At 39.8% G+C, this 23,272-nt stretch overlaps 1 protein-coding gene and 1 long non-coding RNA gene across 2 annotated transcripts in view; one reads left to right on the top strand and one right to left on the bottom strand.

Annotated features, from left to right (window-relative positions):
* Window positions 1-7,831, bottom strand: part of LOC128655659 (gastrula zinc finger protein XlCGF17.1-like) — a 94,830-nt gene extending 86,999 nt beyond the window's left edge. Inside the window, exon 1 of the mRNA XM_053709244.1 lies at window positions 7,532-7,831. Coding sequence (XP_053565219.1) covers window positions 7,532-7,583 — 52 coding nt within the window. The 5' untranslated portion in view covers window positions 7,584-7,831. The remainder of the gene's footprint in view (window positions 1-7,531) is intronic.
* A 6,488-nt stretch (window positions 7,832-14,319) lies between these two features.
* LOC128655658 (uncharacterized) lies at window positions 14,320-22,025 on the top strand. Its single transcript, XR_008401870.1, has 3 exons — window positions 14,320-14,644; window positions 14,988-15,086; window positions 22,007-22,025. It is a non-coding gene; the product is annotated as an uncharacterized LOC128655658 (long non-coding RNA).
* Window positions 22,026-23,272: the final 1,247 nt, after the last annotated feature.

Genomic DNA, 23,272 nt, shown 5'->3' with positions numbered 1-23,272 from the left:
TCTATGAAGGACCACAGAAATGTGGTCTACCGGGACAGTCGCGGTATAGCGGAAGTATTCCGTGCCTACTACGACGGCCTTTATAACCTCAAAACCACTTTGGACACTCAATCAAGGGTAGAGCCCACACAGAGCCAATTGGCTCAGGACTACCTTAAGACCACTCGGCTCCGAATATTAGACAAGGAAGCTGTGGCCTTCCTGGAGACATCCCTGTCTGGGGAGGAAATAGCGAACGCACTGAAAAGCCTCCCGAGTGGGAAATGCCCTGGTCCAGACGGGCTAAGTGCAAAATATTACAAGGCGTTTCTCCCGGAACTTCTACCACACCTCCAGAACTTGTTCAACACCTTACCCGATAGCGGGACATCACCGCGAAGGTGTTAGCAAACAGAGTTAATAAGTATCTACCAGACTTGATCGCTTTAGACCAGGTCGGATTCATACCGGGTAGGGAAGCTAGGGATAATACCCTTAAGGTGTTGCAGCTGCTCTCACACTCTGTCGACCGGGGGCTGCCGTTCGCCCTGCTGTCGACTGACGCTGAAAAAGCTTTCGACAGGGTGAACTGGCAGTTCCTTAGAGGCACTCTGGAGACAATGTGATTCGGGAGGCGGTTCATCAACACAGTTTTTAGCCTCTATTCCTCTCCTAGTGCGAGGATACGGGTCAATGGTCTCCTCTCCGAGTCATTTGATATTTCAAATTGCACCAGGCAGGGGTGTCCCTTGTCCCCCCCTGCTGTTCGCCATCTTGGTAGAGGCCCTGGCGTGTAATATCCGCGATAGCAAACAAATCAAAGGATATCTAATAGGAGACCGGGAGTGTAAGATATGTATGTATGCCGATGATCTGCTGTTCACACTGCGAGATCTGGAGGCATCGGTTCCTGCTTTGCTACAGGAGTTTGACAGATATGGAAAGGTCTCAAACTTTTTATTGAATGCCACTAAGTCGGAGGTTCTGGGAGTCAATTTAGACCCATCTGTTATGGGATGGCTTAAAGAACACAGCCCGTTTCAAATAAAAGAAAGCCTACTGAAGTATCTTGAAATACACTTGGCTGTCTCAGCTGCAGACCTCTTTGAGGCTAATTACATGTCGCTTAGACGTGCAGTTGCGGCTGATCTTTCTGGGTGGAAACACAAAACAATCTCTTGGCTAGGACGAATAGGGGTAGTGAAAATTAATCTGCTCCCAAGAATATTGTATTTGTTTCAGACACTGCCTACCCCACTACCTCCCACATTTCTCACACAGTTCCAAAGCTTAATTGAGGAATATGTTTGGCAAGGCATCAGACCGAGAGTCAACAGAAAGACGATGTATTTAGCAAGGGAGGATGGTGGATTGAGCCTTCCGGACCTCAGGCTATACAGGAAAGCATTGATCCTGCAGAGAATAATTGAATGGTGCCAGGGTAATCTACAAAAAGATTGGATTACTATTGACAAAGAGGTTTTGCAAGTGCAAGACCTGTCGCCCCCTATTGTGGACGGCTGCTAAGCACAGATCTTTACGTATACAGAAGTACCCTCTGCTGGAGGAACTGTTTGGCGTATGGGATGCTACGATAAAAGTGGACTCCCATGTCTCTACGTTGTACTCCCCTCTGACACCTATATATTGCAATCCTGACCTACCAGTCTAGAATGCCCCCGGAACAGAGCAGAGTGTTTGATAACAGAGTGACCAGCTTTGTTTTAATGGGGAGAATAAAGACTAGGGAAGAGATTCTGACTAACTTTCCTGAGTTCCCAATGTCATGGTTTACCTATCTACAAATAGGACATTATATAAACACCCACAAACATAAGACACAATTCATGAGGGACCTTACACCCTTTGAGGCATTATGCACGAAAAAAACTTCATCTAGACATTTGATCTCTATCATTTACACTCGTCTCCTTCACCCCAAGGACAGCCCCCTACCAAATTATACTAGAATGTGGCACAGAGAACTGGGAACGGATCTGTCTGAGGAGGCTTGGCAGCGTATCTTCCTGGCCGCCAGGACGGTCTCAGTCTCAGCTCGTATACAAGAGTCTCACTACAAGTTCATGAGCAGATGGTATCTTACGCCATCTAGGCTCCGGGCAATCTACCCTAGAGTCTCAGACAGGTGCTGGAGAGGGTGCGGAGAGACAGGAACGATTTTACATATTTAGTGGGATTGTTCCCTTTTAGAGCCCTTCTGGACCTCCGTTTGGCGGGAGATTCAGGTGATTCTGGAGATGGATCTTCCAAAAATCCCAGAAATTTTGTTGTTCCACTTTCCCAATAAAATAAAGGATAGTTTGAAAAAGACCCTCCTAAAGCTAATGTTGACAGGAGCCAAAAATCTTGTCCCCCAGAGGTGGAAATCAGCTCAGATTCCCACGCTGGCGGAATGGAAACAAAGTGTGCAGGATATCCTGCTTCTGGAAAAATATCACTATGTCAAAATTCAGAAATTGGATGTCTATGTGTCACTGCTGCAGATGTGGGACGGAGCCTGCCTGATGGGCTAGATAGTAGACCTGGAACCCCTGTAATTGAACAGACAGTTGTAAAATGTGAGATACCCCCCCTTTTTTTTCCTCCCCCCCTTTCTCTCTCTCTCTCTTTCTTCTCTTTCATCCTTCCCCTTCCCCCCTCTCCCTACTCCCGTGTCACACATCTCCTTTTCCATTTCCTGACTATTCCTTTATTCACGCGAAATTGAGAGGTATGCAAGCACCGACCCTCTTATTAGTAACGACATGCTGAAATAAGTTGATATAACCTTTATACTCCTCCTGGTCCTGTTAGGTTTTTATGTGTTTGTTATGCCCAATTTTTTAGGCCTATCTACAAAAGGTATATTTTATGTTACAGAATATTTCTAAAAATTGTAAAAATGGAGCAAAATGATTGTCAAGGCTTAGTCAAATGCTGTATATTTGACCTGTATTCTTTTATGTCATACCATTGACTTTCATGTATAATGTTTGTTTACTTTTTCAATAAAGCTCCTTTGAAAAAAAAAAAAAAAAAAAAAAACGAAAAAAAACCCCTGCAGTGGGACCATAACAGTAAGGTTGGAAACGTCAGTAGAACACAAATTTAGTGCTCCTTCTGTTGCCAACAACACCACATACACATTATAGTAACTACACAGCTCTGTGCCTATAAACCTTATTAAACCCCTGATTTAGTGCTCCATGTATGTGACGAACAACACCACATATACACATTATAGTAACTGCACAGCTCTGTGCCTATAAACCTTATTAAACCCCTGATTTAGTGCTCCCTGTATGTGACCAACAACATCACATACACATTATAGGATCTGTTCGTTCGCTGGCCCGTATGTATCATTAGACACTCTAACGAGTGTGTAATGCCCGCCCCTTCATTCGCGTGACCAATCGCGCGAGTGAAGGGACTGTCAATCACAGAGAGCAAGTGAGCTCTCTGTGATTTCTCTCCGCTACCTCAGAGGTTGAGTAGAGTGTAAGAATCAACAGTCTTATGATCGCTGCTTCTTACATTGCAGGAATCGGGCTCGCATATGCGAACCTGCCCCGCAAAGGCTCTGGAGCAGCTCTCGCCGCTTCGTACATGGAGCCCTTAGTGCTTCCTGTATGTGACCAATAACACTTCATGCACATTATAGTAGCTACACAGCTCTGTGCCTAAAAAACCTTTTTAAACTCCTGATTTAGTGCTCCTGTATGTGACCAACAACACCACATACACATTATAGTAATTACACAGCTTTGTACCTATAAGCATTATTAAACCCCTGATTTAGTGCTCCCTGTATGTGATCAACAACACCACATACACATTATAGTAACTACACAACTCTGTGTCTATAAACCTTATTAAACCCCTGATTTAGTGCTCCCTGTATGTGACCAACTGCACAACATTCACATTATAGTAACTGCACAGCTCTGTGCCTATAAACCTTATTAAACCCCTGATTTAGTGCCCCCTGTCTGTGACCAACAACACCACATACATATTATAGTAAATACACAGCACTGTGCCTATAAACCTTATTAAACCCCTGATTTAGTGCTCCCTGTATGTGACCAACAACACCACATACACAATATAGTAACTGCACAGCTCTGTGCATATAAACCTTATTAAAGGGATAGTCTAGTCCAAAATAAACTTTTATGATTCAGATAGGGCAAGTCATTTTAAACAATTTTCCAATTTACTTTTATCACCAATTTTGCTTTGTTCTCTTGGTATTCTTATAGTTGAAAGCTAAACCTAGATGGTTCATATGCTAATTTCTAAGCCCTTGAAGGCCACCTCTTCTCTCAGGGCATTTTGACAGTTTTTCACCACTAGAGAGTGTTAGTTCATGTGTGTCATATAGATAACACTGTGCTCACGCACGTGGAGTTCCTAGGAGCCAGCACTGATTGGCTAAAATGCATATCTGTCAAAAGAACTGAAATAAGGGGGCAGTTTGCAGAGGCTTAGATACAAGATAATCACAGAGGTAAAAAGTGTATTTATATAACTGTGTTGATTATGCAAAACTATTGAATGGGTAATAAATTGATTATCTATCTTTTAAAACAAACATTCTGGTGTAGACTGTCCCTTTAAACCCCTGATTTAGTGCTCTCTATATGCAACCAACAACACCACATGCACATTATAGTAACTGCACAGATCTGTGCCTATAAACCTTAATAACCCCTTTCCCACTGTTATGACGTTCCAATGCTGGCTTAAGCGCACAGGTCTTTAGCGTCCTTAGGACGGCATGGATTGTCCTAGCCGTTCTGCTGTCCTAAAGCCTTTAGGGCTTCCTAGCTGGGATCGCGGGCCTAGAGTAACTGCAGAGTTCTGTGCCTATAAAAAAAAACTTTATTAAACCCCTTATTTAGTGTTCCCTGTATGTGACCAACAGCACCACACACACATTATAGTAACTACACAGCTCTATGTCTATAAACCTTATTAAACCCCTTATTTAGTGCTCCCTGTTTGTGACCAACAACACCACATACACATTATAGTAACTACACAGCTCTGTGCCTATAAACCTTATTAAACCCCTGATTTAGTGCTCCCTATATGTGACCAACAACACCAATTACATATTATAGTAACTACACAGCTCTGTGCCTATTAACCTTATTAAATCAGCAAATATTTAGTTAATTAAAAGGTTATTGAACTAAGTAGTATGTTTCAAATAGAAAATATAATTTTAAAAATCTTTACAATTTACTTCTATTAAAAGATATGCCTCATACTCATGTTATAATTTGTTGAAGAGATATCTAGATAGGTAGCGTGCACATGTTTGGAGCACTACATGGAAGGATAAAGTACTGCCATCTAGAACTTTTGATAATGTATAACATTTTACAGAACTGCTGCTATATAGTGCTATAGGCAGGGGCACACTACATATCTAGATATCGCTTCAACAAATTATAACAGGAGTACAATGCAAATTTTATAATAGAAGTAATTTGAAAATATTTTTAAAATTGTATTCTCTATAAAGGAATCATAAAAGAAATATTGTGGGGTTTATGTCTCTTTAAAACAAAATACTTTTGCCATTGTTTTATTAACATTACATCAGCACAATTTGACTTGTAGGTTCAATGTGCATACTGTGCACGGAGCTTATCTACTAGCGCGGGGGTTTGGGGGGGCCTCTGGGGAGCCGCGATTATAAAACAAGCACCCTCCTTGCTTGCAGCTCTGCCTTACCACTGGCCGTGCCATTATGGGAGATGGGGGGGGGGGGGAAGACCCCTGGACTGCTGCGGACACGGTGGGGGGGGGGGGGGACGACGACACACGATCCTCACTCAAGAGCACATTTCTGAAAGACAATCACTATGAATTGAACCTACAGGGAGCAGACTCTAACGACTAATATGGCCCTTGAAAGCTCCTGGAATACCGCTAGGCCGAAATGCCTTATCCCATGGAACTGCCTCACTCAGCTTTCACAAAGAAAATGTTATGGATCTATTGAGACTGTGCTGTACAAACAAATCAATAGGGCTAAATAAATAAGTATATGTAGCTTTGTTCCTGGGCTCTCGGTATGACCCTACAGTATAAAGCGATGACAGAGTTATCTGGTTACTACTTGTTATTCTTTCCTTGTTTTACTTATTTTAAAATGTCTATTGTTACAATATTTATCATAATACATTTATATTAAAACACAGGCTTATGTGTTAGATAGAAATACTGTACTCGAGTATTAGATCTGATAATATTTCTAGACATATTGTGCTGACATCATAGATCTCAACTTCATAACCCTCTCCTCGCGGTTAGCAGCTGGAGCAACGGGGGAGAATATATATATATATATAAAAAAAAAAGAAAAAAAAAAGAAAAGAAGATATCCTATGTCTCAATATGTTAGATGATATTAGCCTACTTATGACATGTATGGAAAATAACCCTTAACAGCTAGCCTCCTTTATCTCTGTACCGGAGCGAACTACAACTGTTTTACACTTTTTAGGAAGTGAATTCATTACATCTCACCAAGTTGATCTTCCTTCATGCGAATTAATACACTACTTGTACTACTCTAACGCTTTTTTTTTTTTTTTTTTTTTAATAGAAAGTATTTATTTTCCCTTCCCATACAAGCTACATCCACAAGGGGCTTGTCTATTCTAAAATATTGATGTGTGGTTCAGTTATGGCCTACATTCTATATATAATACAGCTTTGTGTTCATATAGTCTCACTTTTATGCCATCTTTACACTAACCCTATATTGTTTTATTATAATTTACTTATGGACCCAAGAGTGGTCAGTCTGGATGATAAAGGGGACAACAAAATGGGGACAGCTGCACAGTGAATATAACTATGTATAATGGATAGTACTTGTAATTTTGCTGAAATGTATGTATCTTATGCCAGTGTTGTTCTTGTTTTAACTTTGTCTTCAATAAAAAAACAAAAAAAAACTTAGAAGCTTTTTTTTTAGTTTAGAACTGTTGATGAAGTTAGACTGGGACACCCACTGAAAGAGGCTGGGAAACCAAGAAGAGCAGACATTCCCCCCTCCCTTCTCCTGCATATGAAGAACAATTACACAAACAGGAGTCTGTAGACATCAGTATACATCTAAAATGTTGGAAAATCAGCACAATGTTATTTTAAAATAAGCAAAACGGTAAATGTTTACAAAAACACTTCCAGATGGGCTTTATAAATGGATTGTTTACAAAACATGTATGCAAAGAAAATCTAGTGTACAATGTCTCTTTATGGAGCCTGGTGGCAAGGAGGGATTAGTCTATGCAGAAGCACCAGTGAGGTGCGAAGCATGTCAGATTCCCACATTGTCATGTCTGCTGTGTGTTTTTAACATTGGATAATAAAGTATATTACTTTTTTTTACTTCTTCTGTGCAAGCTGTTTTTTTGTATTGTGTTAAATGTTTTTATATTCTTCTTAAGGAGATAGGTTACGGACTGTAAATATTATCCCATTCTGATGACAAAACCAGGTGACATGCACATGACATTCTGCTTACCTCCGTGTGCATCAGGAAGGTCTGAGGTTTGGGTCTCGGTCTTGTCAGACATTGTCTTGTTCAGCAACTGAATTTGTCATATATTCTTATAATGTTTCTTCTTTACTGACAAACACAGTGATGTGTATTGTATGTGATCTTAACAGTAACAGGAGCCTAAACACACAGAGAGAGAAATGTCTCATGTACAGTTAATCATTGTAGAGGGAAATATTGTAAATTATGGATGCTCAGCGCCTATATCTGAACGTCATACACAAACCAGGATTCAGGAATTACTGTGCATGGTCAAAAAGGGATTAAAGTGAAAGAAACTGATTAATCAAACAGAAAACAATGATTATCAAAACTAGATCAATACAAAAATAAACTGTTGTAACAATATATATTTTATGTTGCTAATACAGATCTTTAACCCATTTTTTTTCTCAACAGACCAAGCACTTTAAGAAACCAGTTTCAGTTTGCATTAACACAAAAATATTGTAATTTTTTTTTTTTTTTTTTTATAAAGTACATTAAAAACAGCATGTACGTCATTATTTCTTAAATATTTCTGACACATAATGTATGATAACACACTTAACCTCAGTTCACCTTTTTAAAAAAATAAATAAAAAGAGTCAACAAAAATTTAAATTTAGTGTTAGACCAATCAAAATTATGGTTCCACCAATGGGTGACTTACCTAATTTTGACAAGGTTTGTACTTACGTACAAGTAAGATATTACAATATGTATGCAAGAAAGCATACAATAGGGTGCGCCGGTTGTGTAAAGGTATACCACAAAATATAGTGTAAGGGGTAGTGCTGTGGTGATAAGTTTAAACTAGGTCAGTGATATGCCGTAAAGGACGGGATCAGTGGGTGAAAGACGTAGAAAATGAAAAGTTCAACAAAGGATATGTGCAGATGGAAAATGCTTGTGTGTAATGAAAAGTGTGCCAAAAATATCGTAATTATAATTATAACAAGCCAGTATAATCGGTACTGTATAGAGGTGCCCTAATAACAATATTTGTGTAAAATAAAATGTGTCAAAACAAATGGGATGAGACTACCAGATGAAAATTATATATATATATATATATATATATATATATATATATATAAACTCAATGTCGATATAAAGTAACAAGTTCCCTCAATATGCAGCACAGTTGTTAAAATAAAATAAAATGGAATAAATTGGTGGGCACTAAAAAAGCAGTTGGGAATATAAAATTAATAATGTATCTGTTCGTTAAAAATAGATTGAATTGCGTGTATCAACAGGTCAAAGAAAATAAAAAATCTTTTACATAGACAGTTCTGTTCAAACATAAAACGTTCTGTTGGATGGTTGCAGACTTTGTCAGCGTTATAAGAACTGTTAGTGAAAAGAAAAGGCGTTGGCCCAATTCATATGGGTCACAGGCTGCTTCTCTCCCAAACCGGTGGTTAATCGGATAATCTAGAAAGTGGAGACAGGAAAAAAGAGAGCGCCTGATCTTCCACCACCGCAGCTTGTGACCGAGATCGGGACCGACTATTTGGTCGCATCTTCTGACCGGGACCGCTGACAGATTAACCCTACACACATCCTGTGTATAAAGAGACCTGCCTCTCCGAGTTTTATGTGACATCTATCCAAGGTGGATCCTGTATAGGAGAGATCCCCCAGCGTACTGACTGCTGCTGAAGGTCAGCCTGCCTGCATGCACTACTTGTGAGTGCCAACTCTCTTGTGAGTACCTTTCTTACGAGTTTGTGACTGTTTTTGTTCCGGATTTGACAGTACAATATTGCACTATCAGGCGCTCTCTTTTTTCCTGTCTCCACTTACGTACAAGTGTATGACAGCAGCTGAACACAGCCAAATGGCCGTCCAACTGCACTACATGTGTATTACTGGTATCGAATGGGTTAAATCTTAGATATCTGTGTAATAAAAAAAAGGCTAAGTGATATACGAGTTACTGGCCCCCAACTAGGGTTTACACCCTTCCCGGTATAAACGGTGCAGCCCTGGAATAGATATATAACATTATAGCGAGGTTTCCTCTGCCTCACACACAGCCCCTCCTTAGTACTTTATATACAGTCTTACAGATATTTATAATTATAAAGAAGTTCCAACTATCTCCCCCACACAACCCCCTCCCCAGTACCTTATATAAAGATATATATTATATAGTTTCCCTCTAACACACACATCCCCAGTATCTTTCTCTCACACAGCTACCCAGGTTCCCTCTACCTCCCCAGGACCTTATATACAGATATATAATATTACAGAGGTTTTCTCTTCCTCACAAACACAGCCCCCCTCCCCAGTACCTTATATACAGATATATAACATCATAGAGAGGTTCCCTCTGCTTCACAAACACAGCCCCTTCCCCCAGTACATTATATAAAGATATATATTATAAAGAGGTATTTTTCTGCCTCACACACACAGTCCACTCCCAAGTACCTTATATACAGATATGTAGAGAGGTTCCTTCTGCCTCACAAACACAGCCCCCTCCCTAGTACATTATATACAGATATAGACTATTATATAGAGGTTCTCTCTGCTTCACACACTCAGTCCCCTTCCCTGTATATACAAATATATATTCTAGAGATGAACCATCTCCAATACATTATATACAGCTATATTATATTATAGAGAGGTTCCGCCTCCCCAATACGTTATACACAGATATATGTTATTATAGAGAGGCTCTCACACATACAGACTCTCCTCGGAACCAGTACATACAGATATATATTGTATAGATATTATTTCTGTATCATAACAACTCCTCCCTGGTATGTTATACACAGATATACACCATCATAGAGATGCTCTTTCTGCCTCACATATATAAAGACACATAAGATTTAGTTACCCTTAGTTGCCATTGTGTACGACTGAATGGTGAAGATAGGCGATTATAGTGCCCATCTGATTGGTTGTGAATCCTGTCACTCACTGAGACTCGAACCAATCAGATGTATGGAATCGCTGGAAGTGACGTCAGATTTGAGTTTGATGAATTGGAGTTCTCGATAGAACACCGATCATAGAGGCAGCTAGATCCTATCCGGAAGAAGGACCTGTGATGTCACGTGACTGGCGTGACGTCATAATCAATTACTACTTTAGCTAAAAGTGACGGAGGTAACAGATTCATGTAGTACACAGTGAGCACTGAGCTGTGATTTGTCTACTGTGTGTGATAGAGCTAACAAGAGCCGCCCGTTGTCTAATGTGTGTGCGCTGGGTGAGAGGATGGGGTTGTATGAAGAGTAGAGGAGGCCTGGGAAGGTTAGGCGGAGCTGCATCATGTGAGGAAGGACTGTGTACGGAAGATGGGGATAGGCTGTGTAAAGGCAAATGAGAAATTAGAGGGCGAGTAGGGACTGAGGGAGGTGTTAAGAAGGTGAGGAGGGGTCTGTGTGTGAGTAAGGGAGGCTTAGACGGTCACCAGGTCCATGGGGCTGTGTGTGTGAGGGAGGCTGAGAGGGAATAAGGAAGGGTCCTTGTGTGATTGAGAGAGGGGGCTAAGAAGATGAAGAAGGTGTGTGTGAGCAAAAGGGGGGTTGAGAGGGTAACAAGGGGGCTGCATTTGAAGATTGGACGCTGAGAAGGTGAGGAGGGGAATATGGGAACTGGCTAACAGAGCTGCTTTGTTATGAGAGTGGTTTAGATAGTGACAAGGGGGCTTTATATGGGAGGGAAAGGCTGATAGGGAGAAGGGGCTGCTTGAGGGATAGGAGAACGAGAAGGGTGAGTAGGGTGCTGTGTGTGAGGGAGGCTGAAAGAGTATGGCAGGGTCTGTGTGTGAGGGAGAAGGGGCTGAGATGATAATGAGCAGTGCATATAAGGGAGAGGGCGGCTTAGAGGGCTAGGGAAGGTGTGTGATTGAGTTAAAGGGTGGCAGAGAGGGTAATGAAGGGGCTGTGTGTGAGGGTGGGAAGAGGACTGTGGGAGCTAGCTAACAGACTCAGAGCTGTCTCTGGGGGGTTTAGATGGTGAGAAGGGGCTTTGAAAGAACGGGGGGGGGCTGAAAGGGTGAAGAAGGGGCTGTGTGAAGGAGAGATAGATATAAATTCATACATACAAATGCAGGTCTTTAGACTTACGGCACTCATTTATAGCATGTCCATGCCTTTTGAGAATAGTTACAGTAAAGCTAAAACAAAAATGAAAGCAAAATATCCTACTTTTCTGAAAATTAATAAATACAAAGCAGAGCAAGCCTTGCTGATTTTCTACAGATGTAGAGACGCTTATGTGCAGTTTGTGCTGTATATGAAACTGCTGTACCTTACAGTTACACAAAGTCTCCTCAAATACAAAGGTTGAAGGGGCAGCCTGAAGATACAGCGCTGCCTGTCACAAAGGGCTAATTAGTGAGGGGTAAGATTTATGAAATACAAAGGAAAGAAAAGCAAGAGAGAGAGATAAGCATAAATCCAGCAGCTGAAAGCAGAGCTCTCACTCACAATTAAACGCTGGAAGCCCCCCTGCATGTCACTGTCAGTGCACACACTGCTGAAGCTATCTGTGGCTGTATACAGTAATTACACACTGAACTGGGAGTAGTGCTGCTGTGACTCGCGCACACCTCTCATGGCCAAAGCGACAGGGAATTTAACCTAGCGCTGGGGCACATTTTTACTTGTGCCCTGGAATGCAGGATAATCAGGCTCTGCTGTATACAATCACCTTCTGCTTGTCATGATTTTTGCTGGCTTTTAAATATTAAATAAATGTATCACCACTGTGCCGTCTGACAAACATTTTATACAAAAACTGTCACTTGTGACATCTGCTATGTGTTATCTGCTCTACACACTGCTTGTCATATGTGTAGAATTAGTTTGTGCATAAGTGAAATAAACATATCTCATAATCTTATCTTTACTATAATATCAATATAGGAAGGCTCTGGTTATTTCACATCTCTAATCTTTATATCGTCTTGCAGGTGTCACATTTATAGCATCTGACGACAAACAAGATGAGCAAATGCAGGAAACAGATGGCAGCAGTTCCTGATTCTGGCCCTGAGCATCATCTGCCTGCTGACAGGAGAGGTGAGAGCTGCTTCTGATTCACATCAACTTCAACTTAGCTAACATCAACATGGCCACCTGCATACCCCCTCCCCAGCACCCAGGCTCCTCTTCACAATTCTACAGTGCAAAACCTTCCTCAGTCCCCCTAGTGCCTAAGGCCCCCTGCAAAACTATCTATTGCACCTCCCCAGGGCACAACTCGCCACTGCAAAGTCTCCTTTAGTAGCCAGCTTCCCTTGCACAACTATTCACTGCAAAATCTCCAACAGCACCCAGGGGCCCCTGCACAACCCCCATCACAAAACCTTGCTAGCATCTAGGGGCCTCTGCATAACTATCCACTGAACCTCTCCAGCACCCATGGGTCCCTGCACAACCCTCCATCGAACAACCTTCCCCAGCACCTAGGGACCCCTGAACAACTCACCATCGCAAAACCTCTCTCCAGCACTCAAGGTCCCTGCACAAACCTCCATTGCAGTATGCCCGCCCGCACCCAGGGCCCCCTGCACAACTCTTCACTGCAAAACCTTCCCAAGCACCCAGGGGCCCCTGTACAATCCTTCACTGTAATCTAGCACCCAAGGTACCGTCCCCTGCATGACCCAACCATCATAAAAATTCCAAGCACTCGCCCTACTACATGACCCCCATGGCATAAGCTGCCTCCAAATCCCAAGGGTCTTCCTGCATAATACCCAAAACAAAAAAATATAGAACATTAGTTCCAAAGTTCTACCTTGCAGGACCCACTACACCTATCACCCAAAGACTCAACTCTATGTTCTCCAAATTAGATCTCACCCAAAGGTGATATTGTAAGCTTGACAGCCTCTCTAACTGTAGCTCACCTTGTATAATAGCGCATCTACAACCGATTGTGCTCAAGGGCAGGGCGCTCGTCTCCTTTTGTTTATGTTTGTCAATATGAGTGTAGTAATGTACATTGTATAGTCTTACATAATGTCTTGTCAGTTTTTTATTGTCTTGTAAAATGTTGGTGGTATACAAGTAAACAATGATGATAAAAATAATATAATAATTAACCTTTTAACGCCATTAGGACGTTGTATTCCGTCCGAATTTTGCTCAGCTTTAGCGCTGAAGGATGGAATAAAACGTCCTAACCGCTTGGCTTTCCTGAAGCCACTGGCGCTTCCCTGATGGGTTCGAGATCTGGAGGGCGTGCCTAGTATCATAGGGACACCCCCTTGACGCGATCCCATCATTGAAATCTCGTGATCATGTGCACGATCGCAAGATTTCAATTTGTTTACATCAGAACAGTTTTTCCGATGTAGACACGGTAACCAACGCACGAAAGGGTTAATGGTCCTGCAATGTCTTCATTTGTTATTGATGTTAATGTCTTACGTCTTCAGCATCTTCAAACCATAGAGGTCCTACAAAGTAATTCAGTCTGCTACATTCCTTTGTGGTGATCAAGACTGTGAAGTAAATCCCTTGATTTTAAAGAAATATAGAAGTAAACAAGAACTGGAGAAATGTTAGTCCATGGAAACTGAATCTGATGATTTTCTCTTATATAAATTTATAGGAATATGCCATTGTGAAGAAGAAGCCGTCTCACAGCATCATTCACCGGCAGAGCAGAGAGGTGAGAACTGCTGGGGAATGAAAAATTATATTAGTCATGGCACAATTACTCTTTTTTACTGACCTATTTGGCCCTGTGTATGTTTTCCTATCTTTTGTCTGTGTCAGTAGCAATGTGACAGTTATACCAGTGTGAGGGCACAGTGACACCATTTACTAACCCTGTGTGTATTTCCTACCTTCTGTCTGTGTCTCTGCATGTTCTCAGTAACATTACCCTGCCTCTGTCAGTAAAAGTGTGTGACAGAAACAGTCCCTGTGTCAGTGCTTAATAAGTTGTGTGTGTTTCAGGTGCCTATAAAGTGTGATGATGTTGCTGTGTATTTCTCTATGGAGGAGTGGGAGTATATAGAGAGACACAAGGAGCTTTACAAGGACATCATGATGGAGACTCACCAAGCACTAAGGACTATAGAGATCCCAGGAAATGAGAGCTCAGGTAAACGCTGTGTTGTAATAAATATCTCACTCAGGAAATGCACATACAGTACATTGACTGACAGAGAGTAAATCCACAATGAATCTTTCAAGTGATCTAATGAGCTGTCTGATTATTATCAAAAATAATAAAAATATATTTAAAGGGTCAAGATAGATTAATGTTAAGTCAATTATATATCAATTTATATATGTTATTGTTTATAGATGTAAATATTTTATATGCAAAATGTAACGGATAATTTATTTTCATTAATCAAATATATATTAAGATGCCTTTTTAGGTGCAACAAAAATAGTTTCATTTCCATTTAACAAACTAAACTGATTCTCTTCTTTATTAGAACTAACAGGTCACAGTGATGAAAATCTAGACACAGGAGCACATAGAGAACTTGAACAGAGTATTCAGCCAGTGGAGACCCCATCGGACGTCTCTGCAGGTAACAGATCTATGGCAGAAGCTGCTGTTGATGTTTTCTTCATCATTTATTTAAAAACTAGAAAAAAGAAAGTAGAAAAGCGCAACACGCATCTAAGTGCAGATTATACATATAATGCTTTTATTCTAATAGCCCCTGTCCCAGAGTGCTACTCACAAGATTAAAAAATTAAAAGGGCACATCGGTTGTGAACAACCAGCAGTCTTGCTTCAGCGTCTAAGTGGTGATCCGCATCCTTCTGTATTCTTGTTGGTTATTGGTTAAAACAGTCTGTGTATTCCACAAACAGTCCGTGCAGGTGAACCAAGTCCAAAATACAACAGGTAAGGAAAGGAAATACCGCTATATATACAGCAAATCGGCTAATCTCACTCTGACACACAAAGCCCTCAATTGCATTGCTCCCCCCTACATCTCAGACCTTGTCTCCAGATACTCTCCCTCCCGCCCCCTTCGCTTTGCTCATGATCTACTCTCCTCCTCTCTTGTTACCTCCTCACATTCCCGTCTACAAGATTTCTCAAGACTGGCTCCCATCTTATGGAACTCTCTGCCTCGCACCACAAGAATCTCCCCTAGTTTTAAAAGCTTCAAGTGTTCCCTGAAGACTCTACTATTCAGGGACGCCTACACTAACCTTCCTATCTCCACTGCTATCCCCTTAAACCCCATAGCATGTAAGCCTATGAGCCCAGCTGTTTGTAGTCCACCTTCATAAGAGCCGACTACAACAGTGCAACTCTCGGCAGGACCCTTCACCCATTTGATCCCTGTAATCGTTTTTTATATACCACCCATGTTCATAGCGCTGCGAAACCTGATGGCGCTCTACAAATACCTGATAAAAATAATAATGATAATTTCTATTGCAGAGTGCTGAAAAGCACTGATATCTCTCAGCTCACCAATGTGACCACTATATGCGGACCCGGTAGCCTCACTGAAACCTATTTACTTTAACTCACTCAACGTACATTTCGTTCCTATGACCAGGAACTTTTTCCAAGAGTGATTTGCCTAATGGGAAATGCCCCTTATACAGGCCATTTCCGGAACTGGTTTTGAATTAACCCCTTCCTTACTTAAATGCAGAGTAACAATAGATGTCAAAATTAGCTTCATTACATATACAGATTTCTCATTGTCGGTATACTAGATTAAATCAAAGACCTTAAAAATAAACAACATGTAATTGATCATTTTTATTATCTATATTATAATTTAAAATTAATATAATACTAATAAATAATTTATATAATTTAAAAAGTCGTGATATTAACCCTAAATTCATATCTGGTATAAAAGATATCCAAATCAAGCATATATAAGAAGTTCATAAAAAAAATCTAAACCCCTAAAATATTTTACCTCGGTAACATATTTGATAACCAGTATAAGAAAGTTAATTATATAAGGAACAATTGGATGTCTAAATCAACATTTAATCCTTTAGGTTGGAGGCAGTCTAATTCTTTTATCCAATATGTTTCTCGTTGCCTCAACCTATGAAGTCTGTTGGTGTCCCAAATATGGGGGGGGGGGGGGAACCCACTTAATTATTTTAATGTCCAGATCCTTAGTATTATTATTATGAGCAAATTTAAAATGTAATGGCACACTGTGTATCCAATCCTTTCTCTATATTAGTTAAGTGTTCTTTGAATCTATATTTGATCTTTCTTTTGGTTCTCCCTATGTAGATATAATTACACTTGCACTTTAATCGGTACACTACATAGGTACTCATTCAAGTACATCTACTTTTAACCTTAAATTCTTAAGAGCCATCAGAACTATTAAAACAGTTATTCTCTTTACTTATATGGCGGCACATTACACAATCCTGGGTCTTACATTACATTTATATGTTACCGACAAAGAGAAATCCGTATATGTAATGAAGCTAATTTTGACATCTATTGTTACTCGGTATTTAAGTAAGGAAGGGGTTAATTCAAAACCAGTTCCGGACATGGCATATATAAGGGGCATTTCCCATTAGGCAAATCACTCTTGAAAAAGTTCCTGGTCATAGGAACAAAATGTACGTTGAGTGAGTTAACGTAAATAGGTTTCAGTGAGGCTACCGGGTCCGCATATAGTGGTCACATTGGTGAGCTGAGAGATCTCAGTGCTTTTCAGCACCCTGCAATAGAAATTATCATTAGTCGATTCGCTGTATATATAGCGGTATTTCCTTTCCTTACCTGTTGTATTTTGGACTTGGTTCACCTGCACGGACTGTTTGTGGAATACACAGGCTGTTTTAACCAATAACCAACAGGAATACAGAAGGATGCGGATCACTACTCAGACGCTGAAGCAAGACTGCTGGTTGTTCACAACCGATGTGCACTTTTAATTTTTTAATCTTGTGCGTAGCACTCTGGGACAGGGGCTATTGGAATAAAATCGTTATATGTATAATCTGCACTTAGATGCGTTGCGCTTTTCTACTTTCTTTTTTCTAGTTGACTAACCGACAAGTCTGTTATGGGACTTTTAATCTGAGGAGCTGCAAAGATACACGCTTAGTTCATAGGATTGCAGGACCGTTTCCACCTAAAAGTTATTAACTTGTTTTTTAGGCTCCTATACACAAGGAGTTCACACGAACATTTTATATATCATTAATATCGTTAATACGTCTATACAGCAGCGCACTGTGTTTTTGTAATTGATTTATTTAAAAACACAGATTTTGAAATTATTTAATCTTTACTAATAATTATGTAAATGATGGACCTGAAGACAGACCAATTACAGTAATAAAATACTGATGTGTTGTGTAATATTACTGTATAATCAGGTGTGTGTGAGATAACTGCTCTTAAAGGGACATGAAACACATTTTTTTTTCTTTTGTGATTCTTTGTATCTTTATTTCAATAGCAGGAATGTAAGCTTAGGAGCCAACCCATTTTTGGTTAAAGGGATACTGATTCTTTTGTGATTCAGATAGAGCATGAAATTTTAGGCAACTTTCTAATTTACTCCTATTATCAAATTGTATTCATTCTATTGGTATCTTTATTTGAAATACAAGAATGTAAGTTTAGAGGTCGGCCCATTTTTGTTGAACAACCTATGTTTTTCTTGCTGATTGGTGGATAAATTCATCCACCAATAAAAAAGTGCTGTCCAGAGATCTGAACCAAAAAAAAAAAAACCTTAGATGCATTTTTTCAAATAAAGATAGCAAGAGAACAAAGAAAAATGGATAATAGGATTAAATTAGAAAGTTGCTTAAAATGTTATGCTCTCTGAAGCACGAAAGAAAAAATTTGGGTTCAGTGTTCCTTTAAGCACCTGGGTACCACTTGCTGATTGGTGGCTAAATGTAACCACCAATCAGCAAACGCTACCCAGGGTGCTGAACCAAAAATGGCCCAGCTCCTATGCTTAAATTCCTGTTTTTTTTTTTTTTTGTTGTTGTTTTTTTTTTTTCAAATAAAGATACCAAGAGTACAAAGACAATTTGATAAAAGGAGTAAATTAAAAAGTTGCTTAAAATTGCATGCCCTAGCTGAATCATTAAAGGGACAGTAAAGTCAAAACTAAACTTTCATGATTCAGATAGGGCATGCAATTTAACCCCTTAACGACCGAGGACGTGCAGGGTATGTCCTCTAAAAAAATACCCTTAACGACCAAGGACGTACCCTGCACGTCCTCGGTCTGGAAAGCAGCTGGAACCGATCCTGCTCGCTTCCAGCTGCTTTCCAGTTATTGCAGTGATGCCTCGATATCGAGGCATCCTGCAATAACCTTTTTAAGCCATCCGGTGCAGAGAGAGCCACTCTGTGGCCCTCTCTGCACCGGAGATCGGTGGCTTACTTCGTTGGTGGGTGGGAGCCGAGGCGGGTGGCAGCCATCGATGGACCTGGTGATGTAGAGGGGGGGGCGGGATCGTGGGCGGGGATGACCGGGGGCGCGCACTGACGCGCACGAGAGGGCGGGGGCGTGCGCGTGCACGGGGAGGGAGCCGGTGGGAACCGCTACACTACAGAAAAAAAGTTTAATAAAAATGCTACAAAAACGGGAGTAACATTTTTAAAAAATAAATCAATCAAGGTGTGGGGGTTGGTCTGTGGGGGGGGGGCGGGGAAACTACACTACAGAAAAACAAAACAAAACAAAAAAAAACACGTTTTTTTCTGCAAACTGGGTACTGGCAGACAGCTGCCAGTACCCAAGATGGCCCCCAATAATGCAGAGGGGGTGGGTTAGAGAGCTGTTTTGGGGGGTTATCAGGGAGGTTGGGGGCTAAGGGGGGATCCTAGACAGCAGCATATGTAAATATGCTAAAATAAATAAATAAAAAAAAAATTAAACTTTTATTTTAATACTGGCAGACTTTCTGCCAGTACTTAAGATGGCGGGGACAATTGTGGGGGAGGGAAGGGAGCTGTTTGGGAGGGATCAGGGGGTGGGATGTGTCAGGTGGGAGACTGATCTCTACACTAAAGCTAAAATTAACCCTGCAAGCTCCCTACAACCTACCTAATTAACCCCTTCACTGCTAGCCATAATACACGTGTGATGTGCAGCAGCATTTAGCGGCCTTCTAATTACCAAAAAGCAACACCGAAGTCATATATGTCTGCTATTTCTGAACAAAGGGGATCCCAGAGAAGAATTTACAACCATTTGTGCCATAATTGCACAAGCTGTATGTAAATAATTTCAGTGAGAAACCTAAAATTATGAAAAATGTAACGTTTTTTTTTAAATTTGATCGCATTTGCGGTGAAATGGTGGCATGAAATATACCAAAATGGGCCTAGATCAATACTTGGGGTTGTCTACTACGCTACACTAAAGCTAACATTAACCCTAGAAGCTCCCTACTTGCTACCTAATTAACCCCTTCACTGCTGGGCATAATACACGTGTGGTGCGCAGTGGCATTTAGCAGCCTTCTAATTACCAAAAAGCAAAGCCAAAGCCATATATGTCTGCTATTTATGAACAAAGGGGATCCCAGAGAAGCATTTACAACCATTTATGCTATAATTGCATAAGTTGTTTGTAAATAATTTCAGTGAGAAACCTAAAGTTTGTTAAAAAATTTGTGAAAAAGTGAACAATTTTTTTTTATTTGATCGCATTTGGCGGTGAAACGGTGGCATGAAATATACCAAAATGGGCCTAGATCAATACTTTGGGTTGTCTTCTAAAAAAAAATATATACATGTCAATGGATATTCAGGGATTCCTGAAAGATATTAGTGTTCCAATGTAACTAGCGCTAATTTTGAAAAAAAGTGGTTTGGAAATAGCAAAGTGCTGCTTGTATTTATGGACCTATAACTTGCAAAAAAAGCAAAGAACATGTAAACATTGGGTATTTCTAAACTCAGGACAAAATTTAGAAACTATTTAGCATGGGATTTTTTTTGGTGGTTGTAGATGTGTAACAGATTTTGGGGGTCAAAGTTAGAAAAAGTGTGTTTTTTCCATTTTTTCCTCATATTTTATAAAAAATTTTTATAGTAAATTATAAGATATGATGAAAATAATGGTATCTTTAGAAAGTCCATTTAATGGCGAGAAAAACGGTATATAATATGTGTGGGTACAGTAAATGAGTAAGAGCAAAATTACAGCTAAACACAAACACCGCAAAAATGTAAAAATAGCCTTGGTCCCAAACGGACAGAAAATGGAAAAGTGCTGTGGTCATTAAAGGGTTAATAAACTTTCCAATTTACTTTTATCATCAAATTTGCTTTGTTCCCTTAGTGGTATTTTTGAAAAGCTAAACCTAGCTAGGCTCAAACTGATTTCTAAACCGTTGAAAACCGCCTCTTAGTTTAGAGCATTTTCAAAGTTTTTCACAGTTAGACAGTGTTAGTTCATGTGTGTCATATAGATAACATTGTGCTCACTCCCGTGAAGTTATTTAGGAGTCTTCACTGATTGACTACACTGCATGTCTGTCAAAGGCACTTAGATAAGGAGGCTGTCTGCAAAGGCTTAGATGCAAGGTAATCACAGAGGTAAAAAGTATATTAAAGTGAATGTAAATTTTGATGCTAAAGTGCCCGGTTTTTAAAACTTTGATTAAAAACAGGGGCACTTTAATTCATAAAAATTTACATTTCACTCCTGTTGTGACAAAAACTTACCTTTTAAACTTCACAGCAGCTCCAGCTTTCTCCGGTCTCACAAGCCATTTCTGATGTCAGAAATGATTGATAGGTCATTCTCCAATCACAGCTTCCCCCCCGGGGGATTCAGTGTCTGATTCACTGCTGTGATTGGAGGAAGCCGATGCCTCATTTTAGACCCAAGAAGAGGCTTTGAAACGGGTGGAGGAAGCTGGAGCTGCTGTGAAGATTAAAAGGTAAGATTTTTTCACAACAGGAGTGAAATGAAAATTTTTATGAATTAAAGTGCCCCTGTTTTTAATCGAAGTTTTAAAAACCGGGCACTTAAGCATCAAAATTTACATTCACTTTAATATAACTGTGTTGGTTATGCAAAAATGGGGAATGGGTAATAAATGGATTATCTAAGAAAAATTTTGGTGTAGACTGTCCCTTTAAAGAAGAAAAAATGTTTTTTCATATCCCTTTAAGCAGTTTTCCAATTGAATTCTATTATCTAATTTGATTTGTTCTTTGGTATCCTTTGTTTAAAAGCATACCTAGATAGGCTCAGAAGCTGCTGATTGGTGGCTGCAAATATATGCCTCATGGTATTGGCTCAACCAGTGCATTCAGCTAGTTCCCAGTAGTGCATTGCTGCTCCTTTTAACATAGGATACCAAGAGAATGAAGCAAATTAAATAATAGAATTAAATTGGAAAGTTGTTTAAAATTGTATGCTCTATTTTAATTATGAAAGACAAAACATTTGTGTTTTGTGTTCCTGTAAATCCATTTAACCAAAAACCTTATTTTATTCTTTATTAGAACTGACAGGTCACAGTGATGAAAATCTAGACACAGGAGCTGCAAACCTTGTACAGAATATTCAGCCATCAGATGTCTCTGCAGGTGAGCGATCTATGGTATAAGCTTCACAATTGGGAAAACTCCGGATTCTGAAATGATTTCACGCTATAAATAACTATCGGCCAGATTATGAGTTTTGCGTTATGAGCGGCTCGGTAATAACTTGCAAGTTATTTCCACCACTCACCTTTAATATCGCAGCTATTACAGTTTTTACAAAAACCTGCGTTAGCGGGCAATATGGTTCCGTTGAGCTCCATACCGCACACAAATACCAGTGCTGCTTTGAGCTGGTTTTACGCGCTCGTGCACGATTTCCCCATAGACATCAATGGGGATAGCCGGCTAAAAAAAAGCCTAACACCTGCAATAAAGGAGCGTAAAGCTCCGTAACGCAGCCCCATTGATTCCTATGGGGAAAGAAAATTTATGTTTAAACCTAACACCCTATCATAAACCCTGAGTCTAAACACCCCTAATCTGCTGCCCCCGACATCGCCGCCACCTACCTACACTTATTAACCCCTAATCTGGCGCCCCTAACATCGTCTCCACCTACATTAGTTATTAACCCCTAAACCTCTGGCCTCCCACATCACTAAATAAATATATTAACCCCTAAACCTAACCCTAACTTTAATATAATTAAAATAAATCTAAATAAAACTTACTATCATTACCTAACTAATTACTATTTAAAACTAAATACTTACCTGTAAAATAAACTCTAAGCTAGCTACAATATAACTAATAGTTACATTGTAGCTACCTTAGGTTTAATTTTTATTTCACAGCTAAGTTTGTATTTATTTTAATTAGGTAGACTAGTTAGTAAATAGTTATTAACTATTTACTAACTACCTAGTTAAAATAAATTCAAACGTACCTGTAAAATAAAACCTAACCTGTCTTACAGTAAAACCTAACATTACACTAAAATTAAATAAATTACTTTAATTAAATACAATTCACTAAATTACAAAAAAAATAAACACTGAATTACACAAAATAAAAAAGAAATGATCAAATATTTAACCCCTTAATGACCGGACCATTTTTTAATTTTCTTACCCTTAAAGGGACACTCAATCAAAATTAAACTTTCATTATTCAGATAGAGCATGCAATTTTAAACAACTTTCCAATTTACTTCCATTACCAAAATATGCACAGTCTTTTTATATTTAAACTTTTTGAGTCACCAGCTCCTACTGAGCATGTGCA

The sequence above is a fragment of the Bombina bombina genome, chromosome 4 (assembly GCF_027579735.1).
Source record: "Bombina bombina isolate aBomBom1 chromosome 4, aBomBom1.pri, whole genome shotgun sequence".
Lineage (NCBI taxonomy): Eukaryota > Metazoa > Chordata > Amphibia > Anura > Bombinatoridae > Bombina > Bombina bombina.
The sequence above is the reverse complement of the archived record's forward strand: the minus strand, read 5'-3'. Positions and strand labels throughout refer to the sequence as shown.